Source organism: Saccostrea echinata, unplaced genomic scaffold, assembly GCF_033153115.1.
Source record: "Saccostrea echinata isolate AGI-Se365-2 ecotype Australia unplaced genomic scaffold, CSIRO_AGI_Sech_v1 ptg000001l, whole genome shotgun sequence".
Taxonomy (NCBI): Eukaryota; Metazoa; Mollusca; class Bivalvia; order Ostreida; family Ostreidae; genus Saccostrea; species Saccostrea echinata.
Window position 1 is genome coordinate 37,537,501 of NW_026889750.1, and position 15,892 is coordinate 37,553,392.

General features: G+C 34.0%; 1 protein-coding gene across 1 annotated transcript in view; it reads right to left on the minus strand.

Moving 5' to 3' along the window:
- The window catches only part of LOC133190964 (cytochrome P450 1A2-like), a 90,652-nt gene extending 80,191 nt beyond the window's left edge, over nt 1-10,461 (minus strand). Inside the window, exons 1-2 of the mRNA XM_061326646.1 lie at nt 9,866-10,461; nt 9,451-9,651 (exon numbers count right to left, since the gene is read on the minus strand). Of these exons, the coding sequence (XP_061182630.1) occupies nt 9,451-9,651; nt 9,866-10,408 (744 nt within the window). The 5' untranslated portion in view covers nt 10,409-10,461. The remainder of the gene's footprint in view (nt 1-9,450; nt 9,652-9,865) is intronic.
- Nucleotides 10,462-15,892: the final 5,431 nt, after the last annotated feature.

Consider the following 15,892-nt stretch of genomic DNA (forward strand, 5'->3'; position numbering starts at 1 on the left):
AGGGGCCAGAATGCTTAATCTTTGACGCTTTATATCTCGAAAAGGGGAAACATTTGGAAAGCAATATTGAACAAAAGTTGTTTAGAATGATGATCTGAACAATGTGCATCCTTTGAATTTTTCCTAAACAGCCCCTATGAGGACTTAAAGTAATGGCCCCTAACTATTTCAAATCTGCATATCTCAAAAACTGAAAAGTTGTTGAACGAAAATTCATCAGAATTACAAGACCTTTCATTTGATATCAAGACCCCTCGAATTAGGGGCTCAAAGGGGCTAAAAGTCTTTCATCTATAACCCTTCTACAGTTATGTTCATCTTCACGATCTTCTAATATAAATATTTTAAAATCTTCATCAAATATTGCGTTTTTGGTGCCATAATGATCAAAATTCTGTTAAACATAACTGAAGCAAATTGTATGTTTTCACTATTTATATATTTATGAACGAAAATCTCAGTCAAATTCGTATCTCATCTTATCAAAAATCGGACGGAAGACCCACTCGTTGCTCGCAACGAGATCGCATCTAGTTATTATTATTTTTATTCTTTTTTCTTCTTACAAATTTTGTGCAGACGATTTCTCGGAGATGGCTTGTTCAATTTCATTCAAATTTTCATGGTAGATGCGTTGACATCTGAAGTTAATTCCGGCAATTCCGTTAAGGGATATTAACTTCCGGTAGGAAGTTATCGCCCTTTTATCAAAATTTAGAGGACCTCCTTGTCTGCGATGGAACTCAAAAACGGCTTAAGCTAGAGCGCTGAAATTTTCAGTGATGATAGAGGACATGTTGCCATTTTGCACCTGGGTTTGGATATTTTCCGGAAGTGCCTAGTATGAAAGCTCGGTAGGGGTCAAAATTTAGGACACGAAACATGAGTGAATTTTTGAGACATTTTGTATCATATCTTTTAAAGTATAATTATTTTGTTAAGACATACTGAACAATATTTGTGCAGAATGACAAGATCTTTAATATGATATCAAGAAAAAAGGGCTGACTCATCATATTAGGGGCCGAGAGGGGCCAAAAGTATTAAATCAATAACTCTTTAACGATCAATATTTTGGTATACATTACTGAAGCAAAAATGTTTATCTCAACACTTTACAACTATATATTATGATATTTACATCAAATGTTACATAATTATGGGCCATAAGGGGCCAGAATGCCAAATCTTTGACGCTTTATATCTTAAAACTATGAAATATTTTGATAAGCAATATTGAACAAAAGATGTTCAAAATAATGTTCTAAACAATATGCAACCTTTCATTTTTTGCTAAACGTCCCCATTAAGGAGTTGAAGGACCGGCCCCTAAATTCTTCTTTTGCAAATATCTCAGAAACGAAAAAGAATTTCTGACTAATTATTGAACAAAAAGTGTTCAAAATCATGAGAGCTTTAAAATGATGTGAAGAAAAAGGGGCTGGACCCTCAAAATAGGGGCTGAGAGGGGCCAAAAGTCTTTGATCAATTACTCTTTAACGATCAATATTTTGTAATGCATTACTGAAGCAAAAATGTTTATCTCAACACTTTACAACTATATATTATGATATTCACATCAAATGTTACATAATTAGGGGCCATAAGGGGCCAGAAGGCCAAATTTTTGACGCTTTATATCTCAAAAGTGGGAAATATTTTGATAAGCAATATTGAACAAAAGATGTTCAAAATAATGTTCTAAACAATATGCAACCTTTCATTTTTTGCTAAAAGTCCCCATTAAGGAGTTGAAGGACCGGCCCCTAAATATATCCTTCGCATATATTTTGGAAACGAAAAAGAATTTTTGAATAGTTGTTGAACAAAAAGTGTTCAAAATCATAAGAGCTTTAAGGTGATATCAATGAAAAGGGTCTGACCCCTTAAATAAAGGGCCGAGAGGGGCCAAAAGTATACAATCAATAACTCTTTAATGATCAATATTATGTAATATATTACTGAAGCAAAATAGTTCATCTTCACACACTTTTTCTAAATAACATGATGTTGATATCATATGTTACGCAATAAGGGGTCTTTAGGGGGCCAGATTGCATAATCTTTGGCGCAGTATATTTATTATTCTTTTTTTCTGCACAAATTTTGTGCAGACGATTTCTCGGAGATGGGTCGATGGATTTGCTTCAGATTTTCAGGATTGTTGCTAGGTTATCTGAAGTTAATTCCAGCTAAACAATTTTTAGAATATCACTTCCGGTCCGGAGTTATCGCCCTTTTATCAAAATTTAGAGGACCTCCTTGTCTGCGATGGAACTCAAAAACGGCTTAAGCTAGAGCGCTGAAATTTTCAGTGATGATAGAGGACATGTTGCCATTTTGCACCTGGGTTTGGATATTTTCCGGAAATGCCTAGTATGGAAGCTCGGTAGGGGTCGAAATTTAGGACATGAATCATGAGTGAAATTTTGAGACATTTTGTATCATATCTTTTAAAGTATAATTATTTTGTAAAAGCATACTGAACAATATTTGTGTAGAATGACAAGATCTTTAATATGATATCAAGAAAAAAGGGCTGACTTATCATATTAGGGGCCGAGAGGGGCCAAAAGTATAAAATCAATAACTCTTTAACGATCAATATATTGGTATACATTACTGAAGCAAAAATGTTTATCTTAACAATTTACAACCATATATTATTATTTTTACGTCGCATGGCACATAATTAGGGGCCACAAGGGGCCAGAATGCTAAATCTTTGACGCTTTATATCTCGAAAAGGGGAAACATTTTGAAAAGCAATATTGAACAAAAGTTGTTTAGAATGATGTTCTCAACAATGTGCATCCTTTGATTTTTTCCTAAACAGCCCCTATAAGGACTTAAAGGGACGGCCCCTAAATATTTCAAGTCTACATATCTCGAAAACGAAACGAAACTTCTGAATAGTTGTTGAACAAAAAGTCTTCAGAATTACAAGACCTTTCAAGTGATATCAAGAAAAAGGGGCTAACCCCTGAAATTAGGGGCTCAGAGGGGCCAAAAGTCTTTCATCTATAACTCCTTAACGTTAAATATTTTGTTATAATTTATTGAAGCAAAAATGTTTATCTTAAAATTCTGCAACTATATATTATAAAATTTTGATCATATGTTACGTAATAAGGGGCCATAAGGGGCCAGAATTCTAAATCTTTGACACATTATATCTCGAAAAGTGGAAATATTTTGATAAGCAAAATTGAACAAAAGATGTTCAGAGTAATGTTCTAAACAATATACACCCTTTTAATTTTTGCAAGACATCCCCATTTAGGAGTTGGAGGGCTGGCCCTTAAATATTGTTATTCTATATATCTCTTAAACGAAGGGAAATTTCTGAATGGTTATTGAACAAAAAGTCTTTAAAATCACAAGACCTTTTATTTGATATCAAGAAAAAGGGGCTGACCTTTCAAATTAGGGGCTCAGAAGGGCCAAAAGTCTTTCATCTATAACTCTTTAATGATGAATATTTTGTTATAAATTATTGAAGCAAAAATGTTCATCTTAACACTCTGCAATTATATATTATAAAATTTTGATCATATGTTACGTAATAAGGGGTCGCAAGGGGCCAAAATTCTAAATCTTTGTAACTTTATATCTCGAAAAGGGGAAATATTGTGATAAGCAATATTGAAGAAAAGATGTTCAGAATAATGTTCTAAACAATATGCACCCTTTTAATTTTTTCAAACATCCCCATTAAGGAGTTGGAGGGCTGGCCCCTAAATAGTGATATTCTATATATCTCTTAAACGAAAGGAAATTTCTGAATAGTTGTTGAACAAAAAGTCTTCAAAATCACAAGACCTTTCATTTGATATCAAGAAAAAGGGGCTGACCCCTCAAATTAGGGGCTCAGAAGGGCCAAAAGTCTTTCATCTATAACTCTTTAATGATGAATATTTTGTTATAAATTATTGAAGCAAAAATGTTCATCTTAACACTCTGCAATTATATATTATAAAATTTTGATCATATGTTACGTAATAAGGGGCCATAAGGGGCCAGAATGCTAAATCTTTGACACCTCGAACAAGGGGAAATATTTTGATAAGCAATAATGAACAAAAGAAGCTGAGAATAATGTTTTAAACAATATGCATCCTTTCACTTTTTACAGACGAATATCTCAATCAAGATCTTGAATAATCTTATCCAAAATCAGACGGAAGACCCACTCGTTGCTCGCAACGAGAACCATCTAGTTATTATTCTTTTTTCTTCTTACAAAATTTGTGCAGAAGATTTCTCGGAGATGGCTCGTTCGATTTTATCCAAATTTTCATGGTAGATGCGTTGACATCTGAAGTTAATTCCGGCAATATCGTTTTTTGAAAATCACTTCCGGTCGGAAGTTATCGCCCTTTTATTAAAATTCAGAGGACCTCCTTGTCTGCGATGGAACTCAAAAACGGCTTAAGCTAGAGCGCTGAAATTTTCAGTGATGATAGAGGACATGTTGCCATTTTGCACCTGGGTTTAGATATTTTCCGGAAGTGCCTAGTATGGAAGCTCTGTAGGGGTCGAAATTTAGGACACGAATCAGGAGTGAATTTTTGAGACATTTTGTATCATATCTTTTAAAGTATAATTATTTTGCTAAAACATATTGAACAATATTTGTGCAGAATGGCAAGATCTTTAATATGATATCAAGAAAAAAGGGCTGACTTATCATATTAGGGGCTAAGAGGGGCCAAAAGTATTAAATCAATAACTCTTTAACGATCAATATTTTGGTATACATTACTGAAGCAAAAATGTTTATTTTAATTATTTACAACTATATATTATAATATTTATGTCATATGTTACATAATTAGGGGCCATGAGGGGCCAGAAGGCCAAATCTTTGGCACTCTATATCTCGAAAGTGGGAAATGTTTTGATAAGCAATATAGAATAAAAGATGTTCAAAATAATGTTCTAAACAGTATGTAACTTTTCGATTTTTACTAAAGGTCCCCATTAAGGAGTTGAAGGGCTGGCCCCTAAATATATCTTTTGCATATATCTCGGAAACGAAAAAGAATTTCTAAATAGTTGTTGAACAAAAAGTGTTCAAAATCATAAGAGCTTTAAGGTGGTATGAAGAAAAAGGGGCTGGCCCCTCAAAATAGGGGCAGAGAGGGGCCAAAAGTCATTAATCAATAACTCTTTAATGATCAACATTGTGCAAATCATTACTGAAGCAAAAATGTTTATTTCAACAATTTTCAACTATATATTATGATATTGACATCACGTGTTACATAATTAGGGGCCATGAGGGGCCAGAAGGCCAAATGTTTGGCACTCTATATCTCGAAAGTGGGAAATGTTTTGATAAGCAATATAGAATAAAAGATGTTCAAAATAATGTTCTAAACAGTATGTAACTTTTCGATTTTTGAAAATCTCAGTCAAATTCTTATCTCATCTTATCGAAAATCGGTCGGAAGACCCACTCGTTGCTCGCAACGAGATCGCATCTAGTTATTATTATTATTTTTTTCTGTCCAAATTTTGTGCAGACGATTTCTCAGAGATGGTTGGATGGATTCACTTGAAATTTTCAGAGATGATGTATCATGATCTAAACCTTATTCATATTTTTTATTTTTTGAAAATTCACTTCCGGTCGGAAGTTATCGCCCTTTCATCGAATTTTAAGTGACCATTTTGTCTACACAAAAACTCAAAAACGTCAAAAGCTAGAGTGCTGAAATTTTCAGTGATAATAGAGGACATGTTCTAGTTGTGCACCTCAGTTTTCAAATTTTCTGGAAGTGCCTGGTATGGAAGCTCGATATGGGTCGAAATTTAGGACATGAATCAGGAGTGAATTTTCGAGACATTTGTTATCATATATTCAAAATTATGAATATTTTCTTAAAACATATTGAACAGAAATTGTGTAGAATTACTAGATCTTTTATATGATATCAAGAAAAAAGGGCTGACTCATCACATTAGGGGCCAAGAGGGTCCAAAAGTCTTAAATCCATAACTCTTTAAGGATCAATATTTTGTTATACATTTTTAAAGCAAAAATGTTTATCTGAACAATCTACAACTATACATTATGATAAAAAATCTCATATTTTAAAAAATTAGGGGCCATAAGGGGCCAGAATGCTAAATCTTTGACGCTTTATATCTCGAAAGTGGGAAATATATTGATAAGCAATATTGAACAAAAGATGTTCAAAATAATGTTCTAAACAATATGCAACCTTTCAATATTTGCTAAACGTCCCCATTAAGGAGTTGAAGGGCCGGCCCCTAAATATTTCTTTTGCATATATTTCGGAAACGAAAAAGAATTTCTAAATAGTTGTTGAACAAAATGTGTTCAAAATCATAAGAGCTTTAAGGTTATATCAAGAAAAAGGGGCTGACCCCTCAAAATCGGGGCCGGTAGGGGCCGAAAGTCTTTCATCAATAACTCTTTAACGATCAATATTTTGTAAAATATTACTGCAGCAAAAATGTTTATCTGAGCAAACTACAACTATATATTATGTTATTCACATCACATGTTACATAATTAGGGGTCATGAGGGGCCGAAATACTAAATCTTTGACGCTTAAATCTCAAAAGTGGGAAATATTTTGCTAAGCAATATTGAATAAAAGATGTTCACAATAATGTTCTGAACAATATGTAACCTTTCAATTTTTGCTAAACGTCTTCATTAGGGAGTTGAAGGGCCAGCCCCTAAATAAATATTTTGCATATATCTCGGAAACGAAAAAGAATTTCTGAATAGTTGTTGAACAAAAAGTGTTCAAAATCATAAGAGCTTTAAGGTGATATCAAGAATAAGGGACTTGCCCCTCAAAATAAGGGCCGATATGGGCCGAAAGTCTTTCATCAATAACTCTTAAACGATCAATATTTTGTAATACATTACTAAGGCAGAATAGATCATCTTCACACTCCTTTACTATATAATATGTTGTTGGCATCATATAGTCCGTTATAAGGGGACAATAGGGGCCAGAATGCTAAATCTTTGACGTAATAAGGGGACATTAGGGGCCAGAATGCTAAATCTTTGACGCTTTATATCTCGAAAGTGGGAAATATTTTGATAAGCAATATTGAATAAAAGATGTTCACAATAATATTCTGAACAATATGTAACCTTTTGAATTTTTGCTAAACGTCTGCAAATATCTGGGAAACGGAAAAGAATTTCTGAATAGTTGTTGAACAAAAAATGTTCAAAATCATAAGAGCTTTAAAGTGATATGAAGAAAAAGGGACTGGCCCTTCAAAATAGGGGCTGAGAGGGGCCGATAGTTTTTGATGAATAACTCTTTAATGCTCAATATTTTGTAATTCATTACTGAAGCAAACATGTTTATCTCAACAATTTAAAACGATATATCATAATATTCACATCATATGTTACATAATTAGGGGCCACAAGGGGCCAGAATGACAAATCTTTGGCACTCTATATCCTGAAATTGGGAAATATTTTGATAAGCAGTGTTGAATAAAAGATGTTCAAAATAAGGTTTTAAACAATATGTAACCTTATCAATTTTGCTAAACGCCCCCATTAAGGAGTTGAAGGGCCAGCCCCTAAATATTTCTTTTGCATATATCTCGGAAGCAAAAAAGAATTTCAGAATAGTTGTTGAACAAAAATGTTCAAAATCATGAGAGCTATAAGAAGATACCAAGAAAAAAGGACTGGCCCCTCAAAATAGGGGCCAGGACGGGCCGAAAGTCTTTAATCTATAACTCTTTAATGATCAATATTTTAATACACACTACTGAAGCAAAATTTTCGTCTTAACAATTTATTTTTATCATTATATTTGAACAAAAATATCAGTCAAATTCTGATCTCATCTTATCAAAAATCGGACGGAAGACCCACTCGTTGCTTGCAACGAGATCGCATCTAGTTATTCTTGTAATTTGAAAATGTAGCTCTCAGGGCATTTACATTCTGGGGCTTATTTATTGGTACCTCAGTGGCATCAATTATCACTCTAGTTTTGTGGAAATTTGCAAAGAAGTCATCAGGCATATATTCATCAATTACAGATCTCGAGGGCCAAATGTTAATCTCTTTAAGTTGAAAGTACATAAAATTGATCCATGTAACAATAATATTTGAAACAGTACTTTCACTGACTTGAAACAAATAACTCAACTCAGTGTCTTCTTTAGCTTGTCTCAGTTTTATCATACCTAAAAAGAACTGGTCTTGAGGGGAAAGTAAGTTGCTTTTTAGATTCAAATCATGTGCTGCAGGACCAAGTACTTGAAAAAACATCATGAAATGGTCATAATTTTCAAAACCAGTGTAATATTTCACCATTTTATCATTACGTTGCAATTTTTCAATGGAAAACCTGCTTTTTCCAATATCACATTGGACTGACTGATCATGCAGCTTGTTTTCATCACTTTCATAACATTCACAATCAACATTAACTTCTTGTACAGACTTCACCACCACTTCATCCACAACACATTCACTATTAGACACATTTTCACTATGATCTCTATCACACTTGACTCTTACTGTATCTTTGTTCTCTTGCGCTAGATGACTCACTCTTACATGCAAAGGCAAAGACAGAAGGAACAGCCTCTGGTTTTAGTCTCTTTCTCTCCCCTTAAAATAAAACAAACTCTCTTGTAGCCTACTTTCACTTTCATGTGTTTTCTCTTTATTTCGAAAAATAAGGAAACATTTGGGTGTGATTATATTTAAATACACGCTAATTACATAATTCGAGTATGATGAATCGCCAGAGTATGAAAACAGTAGGCTAACCTTAGCCGTGTTAACTGAGCATCGCATGTATACAGTAGTTTTATTTCACGTTACGATGATTTTGAGCTAAGAACCAATTATTTAAAAACGTAGTTAATTAGATCAACAACTATAGTTTACCATAATGAACTAACCAAGTAGTGTTGATTGAACGTAATCATCGGGTGTGAAGTGATCTCCACCCTGTCGTGAGCAGCCGGCTCCCATAACTTTCTTGATTTTACATCCAATCTTCGAATCGCGACTCGCCATTTCAATTTTAGATTTAGATTTTAGAAGGGAACAGATGTCCACCTTTCTTATTTTTACACGTAGGTACACAACAATACACTGGCATATCGACGATTTATCCTTAACGCGGTTTCTAACTATTATAAAGTAGACAAATATGGCGACGTATCTATACCTCATAGTACACGAGCGCCACCTGGGGGAGATAACTCTGCTTGGCGGACCTTATTTTTAAATACAAGAAATATGAGAAGAATCCCTCCTTAATTACAACTGTTACAGTAACTGTAGATGGTTGATTCGCTTATATACGGTCATATAGGGCGAGTAGGTAGCTACAAGTGAAGAAAACTTTGAATGTTTCAGTTTAGATTAGATTTATCAGCTTATAAATACCTTACGATTTAAATAAACTTACCGTTATTTTCTTTATTCTCTTAATTAGATCTTCTAACATGGATTTTACAAGGAAAGGTTTCTTGGTGATAGAAAAGGGTAGAAACCTCAGGAAAGGAAATGTCTTAAACATGTTATCAACTAAGGGTCCTGCAATGTCGTTGGCAATGTGATCCATATCTTTCATCAGTTGTTGCAGTTGTTGATCGGTAGTTCCAGCAATCTAATGAAAGTAATTTTTAAAGCAATAAATTTTATTTTTACTGAACATTTCTTGTTTACGAGAGTAATTGTAATTCTTGTCAGCTGCAAACAATCTAGCATATCATTTACTATTGTTTCTTCTTACATGTAATCTTTACAGTATTTTAGGACGTTTAATAATAGAATGAACTTTTTCTCATAACTTACATGTAACTAACTGCAAAAAATATTACCAGAGAGGCCAAGTTTTTACATAAGAACTCTTCCACCATATCGTGTGGGTCGATGTTCTTCTCATTATTATCTTTGATATATTGTTTGACATATTTAAGTTTCTGTAGAATTTCGTCCTCCAGCAAGTGCACCCCATCTCCATATGTATGTAAAAGTTGGTGGCCAATCTTACGTCTACTGGACCACTCTTTGCTGTAAGGTGAAAATACAATGTCGGAATAATTCTCAAGGCAATACTCCCCGAAAAACGACGGTTCTCGGGATGCCACGGTTGTTGCGTTTGGTTCGCATCCTAAGACATTTCGTATGGCATCGGCTGAGTTGAGTGAAATGTACGATTTGCCAAATGCTGAAAACTGAAAAGCCTCTCCGTAAATCGATGTCCATTCATACAGCTTCAAATGAGGCCGATTCAAGTCGACCTGAAATGCGACGCCAACGAAGGGTATGCCTGGTGGGCCAGGAAAATCGCTTTTTAATTCCTTCCGGTAGTGATATATACACAGTACCAAAATAAAAATCACAGTTATAATCTCCAACATTTTTGATAGCTTCTTTGCAAAAGTGTTATCTATGGCTATGCTCAATGCAGATAAAAAAAGTTAGTCACTCAAGCAATGTATGACTATTTACACATTACAAGGACATGTTGGTATTTTGTAAAATATGGACTAGGGGGCAAAAAGGAAAGCTAGGTTATTTGTTCAGAAATGTTCTTTTTAATATGAGTTAATGTACAAGAGTTAAACGTTTTGAGAAATCTTCCAATTATACCTAAAACTTTGTTTTTGTCCATTAGAATTTTATTATTCGTTTATTTTAACGTGCATTTGATTAGTATAAAGTTTGTCATAAACACTGTGATAGATTGGAAAATACCGTGTGAAGTTTCGCAGCAGGTTGCATGACTTACAAAGTTCCATCTTTTGTGAGGTAAAATCTTTTTAAAAACTGTTTTAGCATAATGCAGGACGAGAACTGATTGGCAATAGGTACCTTGTATTAAAATGTTCATTAAAAGGGCGGTCGGTCCCCCTTCCCCCACTTTTTGATGCAGCAGTCGAATATTCCAATTTTAATGGATAGATATTTACCCATCACCTCCACCCCCTTACATTTGCAAAAACAATGCTATATTGAACGTGATGTATAAATCCATCAATCAGTTTACTGTTATTTTCATAATTCGACATTTTTTTAAAATTTATTTTATTTCTGTTTTTTTTTTGGTGGGGATTTCAAGAAATATATTTGTCGAATATGCTAAAAGCAAAACAGAAAGACAAAATCAGACTGTACGTCCAACCGCTAATTTACACGATGCCAAATACAAAGTAACCAGCGGACCATTTGTTGTTACCTTGGCCACTGATGCGTCACTGCTGTTGGTTTATAGGGCTATTGGACCCTAGAACAACAAACTGTATATACGTCGAATACATAATAAGGACCCCGACGGGTTAAATTACTGATCGATTTTAGAAATGCACATTTTCGAGCCCTATTTCAATTTAAAAGTAATTTAAAATAAAATTTTCAGTTTTCTTTCAGCAAGTCAGCAATAACGCTAACAAGTATAAGCTATGTAATCGTAAAAGATTTTATTGATTATGGCCTTTTTAAAACATCATTTAAATATTTTGATGTTTTACATTGTAAAGAGCTAAATGCACCTATCTTTTTTTTTTATGAATTTATATGTCTCAATGTGTTATTATTTATTCAATTTATAAGTCACTTATTTATCATTAGCTCTTCTGAGCCAAAGGCTCAAAGAGCTAATGCTATGGCCATTTGTGCGGTGTGCGTAAACTTTTTAGAATATGGGCCATAACTCAAGAACCTCTTAGCCAATTATTGTCAAATTTGTCACAGGGTATCCTTGGCCCAAGGGCTCCCATTTATACTAAAACCAGGGTTGTGACCCTTAAACAAGGGGAGGTAATTAGGAAAATAGAAACAAAAAAACTGGTTGCTAAAAAATCTTCTCCTCAAGAACCACTGGGCAGATTTTCACCAAACTTACACAAAAGGATGAGGATATGTTGTAGATTTAAATTTGCACGGGGATTTACCCTAGGGCAAAGGGCGTGGCCTCAAGGTCACTTCAAAATTGACCAAAAATTAAATTTTATTAAAATGTTGATATTTTGCTTACTATAAGGACTAGGATCATCAAATCTTTTCAGTTGATGCATCTAAGAACGTCATATCATATTAACTCAAAAGTAGGTCACTGTGACCTACTTTTTAAATTTTGCGGCCATTCTTTTTCAAATTGATTTAAAGGCATATTTTGAACAGTCTAAGGCCTATGATCATCAAACTTTGTCAGTTGATGTATCTTGGGTCCTCGAAGTACGTCGACTAAAAAATAGGTCACCTTGACCTACTTTTTGAATTTTATGGCTTATCTTTTTCAAAACAATTAAGGTCATTAATTCGAATACTGAGAGGTTTAGAATCATTAAATTTTGTAAGATGAAGCATCTTGGGGCAATAAAACATATATATTAAAAAGTAGGTCACAGTGACCTACTTCTTGAACTTTGCAGGCATTCGATTTCAAAGCGTTTTAGAGGCATAATTTGGACATTTTAAGGCCTATGATCATAAAACTTTGTAAGTTGATGCATCTTGGGTCCTCAAAAAACATCGACTGAAAAGTAGGTCACCGTGACGGACTTTTCAATTTATTTGACTATAATTAAATATTTCAGGTACTAATTGGCGTAGAATCATCAAACTTTGTCAGTTGATGCATCTTGGGTCTTCAAAGTACAACAACTGAAAAGTAGGTCACCGTGACCTACTTTTGAAAATTTATGGCTTTAATTAAATATTTCAGGTACTAATTGGCTTATCAATCGTTCTCAGTTGATGCATCTTGGGTCCTTGGAGTACAACTGAAAAGTAGGTCACCGTGACCTACTTTTGAAATTTTAAGGCTGTATTTCATATTTCGGGTACTCTTTGGCTTAGAATCATCAAAATTTGTCAGTTGATGCATCTTGGGTCCTCGAAGTAGGTCGACTGAAAAGTAGGTCACCATACTTTTCAATTTATAAGACTATAATTAAATATTTCGGGTACTAATAGGTAAAGAATCATCAAAGTTTGTCAGTTGATGCATCTTGGGTCTTCGGAATAGGTCGACCGAAAAAGTAGATCACCGTAACCTACTTTTGAAAATTTATGGCTTTAATTAAATATTTCAGGTACTTATTGGCTTAATTAGAATCATCAAACTTTGTCAGGTGATGCATCTTGGGTCCTTGGAGTACGAGAACTGAAAAGTAGGTCACCGTGACCTACTTTTGAAATTTTTGGCTGTATTTGATATTTTCGGGTACTATTTGGCTAAGAATCATCAAAATTTGTCAGTTGATATGTCTTGGGTCCTTGCAGTAGGTTGACAGAACAGTAGGTCACCGTGACCTACTTTTCAATTTATATTACTATAATTAAATATTTCAGGTAATAACTGGCCTAGAATCATCAAACTTAGTTGATGCATCTTGGGTCCTCTAAAAACATAAAATGAAAACTTTGGAAAGTAGGTCACCGTGACCTACTTTTCAATTTACATGACTATAATTAAATATTTCTGGTATTAAATGGCTAAGAATCATCAAACTTTGTTTATGTATCTTGGGTCCTCAGAGAATGACAAGTGATAAGTAGGTCGCCTTGATCTGTTTTTGAAATTTTATGGCTTAATTTAAATATATCAGGTACTTATTGGCTTAGAATCATCAAACTTTGTATGTAGGTCATGATGACCTGCCTTTGGAATTTCAAGGATTTTTCTAATTATACAGGATACTTAGAGGCTTCAAATAGAAGTGTTAGGTTGTACAGTTTATCAGAAGAGCGATTTAAGGCCCTTGGGCCTCTTGTTTTACTTTTAATATAGTCCAGAGAAAGGATATAATTCCACACACAAAAAAACAAACAAACAAAAAATTTTTAACTGATCAGAGTTTCGGGCAAAATATAGACACTGCCATTCTTTCTATCAGAAACTTACTTAGTTGTGATCCAAACACTGGGGCTTTCTACTTTTCCTATCTTTTTTCTATTCATTTTTCTTTTTCGGTGATTATATAGTCAGAAACTATACTTGCATTTAATTTTGTAATTAAAGAATCACCAAAAGTTGATAAGTACCCTCCCTTTTAAGGTACATTGTAAATATACTTACTACATTTTCTTACTTTTCCCATCCTATTTTGGATAGCTATAAGTTTCTCTCCAACTTTTATACGGGACTGGAACATGGAATCTGTAACTCTGCTATGCAGCTAGAATTATATCTCCCTTCATATTAATGTCTCAAAGTTTAGTCAAATTAAACTCGTAAATTTACTTACCTGGTCATTGGTCATTTGCAAAATTATTTTGTTAAAATCATTCTGATTGTACACACAAGTACTATGATATCAGAAAGATGCTCGAGTTTCTAATTGACAATATCTATGTGGTTTTTAGAGACCAGGTCTTCCAACAATCTGTTGGAATTCCCATGGGTACCAATTGTGCCTCGTTATTAGCAGACCTATTTTTATATTCATATGAAGCAGAATTTATTTAAAATCTTATGCATGAGAAAAACAAAACTCTTGCTGTGGCCTTCAACTCGACATTAAGATATATCGACGACGTATTATCAATTAACAATAGTCATTTCCATTCATATGTCGACACGAAATATATTCCAGTGAGGTTGAGATAAAAGATACCACAGAGTATGACAAATCTATTTCATATTTGGATATTTTACTAGAAAAAGACGTTAATGGTAATCTTACAACAAAGCTTTATGATAAACGTGATGACTTTAACTTTTCAATCGTCAACTTTCCTTATGTAGCAATATACCCTCATTACCTGCAACTGGGTTTATATCTCTCAGTTGATGCGATACGCAAGAAGAATTTATATAACGAGGTAAGTTATTAACAAACAAGTTGATGAAACAAGAATATCAAGAGTCCCGTTTAAAGTCATTATTTCGTAAGTTCTATGGTCGGTACAGTGACCTTGTCAGCAAATACAATTTATCACCAATTCAAATGCTGACTGACGTTTTTTATACTAATTGTTAGGCCATTATTTACACACTGAATTGTCGACGGACTTTTCCGTTATTTCCTGATTATGACAAGAGCACACAGCGGATGTGACCGGTCAACAGGGGATGCTCACTTTTCTATGGCAGCTGATCCCACCCCTGATGTTTTAGAGGTCCGTGTTTGCTCTGCTCCTGATTTGTATTCTTTGAATGGACTTTTGAGCTTGGATACTGTTCGTTATCTCCATATATTTAAAACAAAGGAGATAAAAGGCCCCATCTGTTACACATAGAAATCCCAAGGTGACTGCATGTCTTATTATACATGCATCTATATCACATGGCTTCGAGGGTGACTATACCAGAATATTTTGCCCTCGGGGACTGGAGAGCCCTAGAGTGTTATGTTACCCGATGCCAAAGGCAGAGGGTGTCATAACACTCCAGGGATTTTCTTTCACAGATGGGCAAGTATTCTGGTAAAGTCACCCGAGAAGCCATGTAATATAAAAATTTATGAATCAAGTCTTACTTTAGAATATTATAGTTAAGCATAAATAAATTGGGAAAAAAAGGAAGAATTTTCCACAAGTTAAAGGTCAAAATTCTGATAAAAGGTACATGTATGTAGTTGAATATTGATGATATACAACTATCTCAAAGCTTAATTTTAAAAAAAGAAAGGAATCTGACTGGTCTGCAGACAAACGAAATAAAGTCTCGTTGGCGCAAATACTAGTCAACTGAAAACAGACTAAAGTCAATTTTAGAATTTGAATATTTTCATTCTTATTCAACAAACCTGATTTTAAAAAGTTGCAAGGTTGTACGATACTAAGTTTTGAAAGACCAACTTTCACCTGAAGAAGGCTAAATATTTATGGTTTTTCGACTATAAAACACTACAGCTATTTGTTTATTTACATCTTTAATTCTTTAAATATAGAAGCGT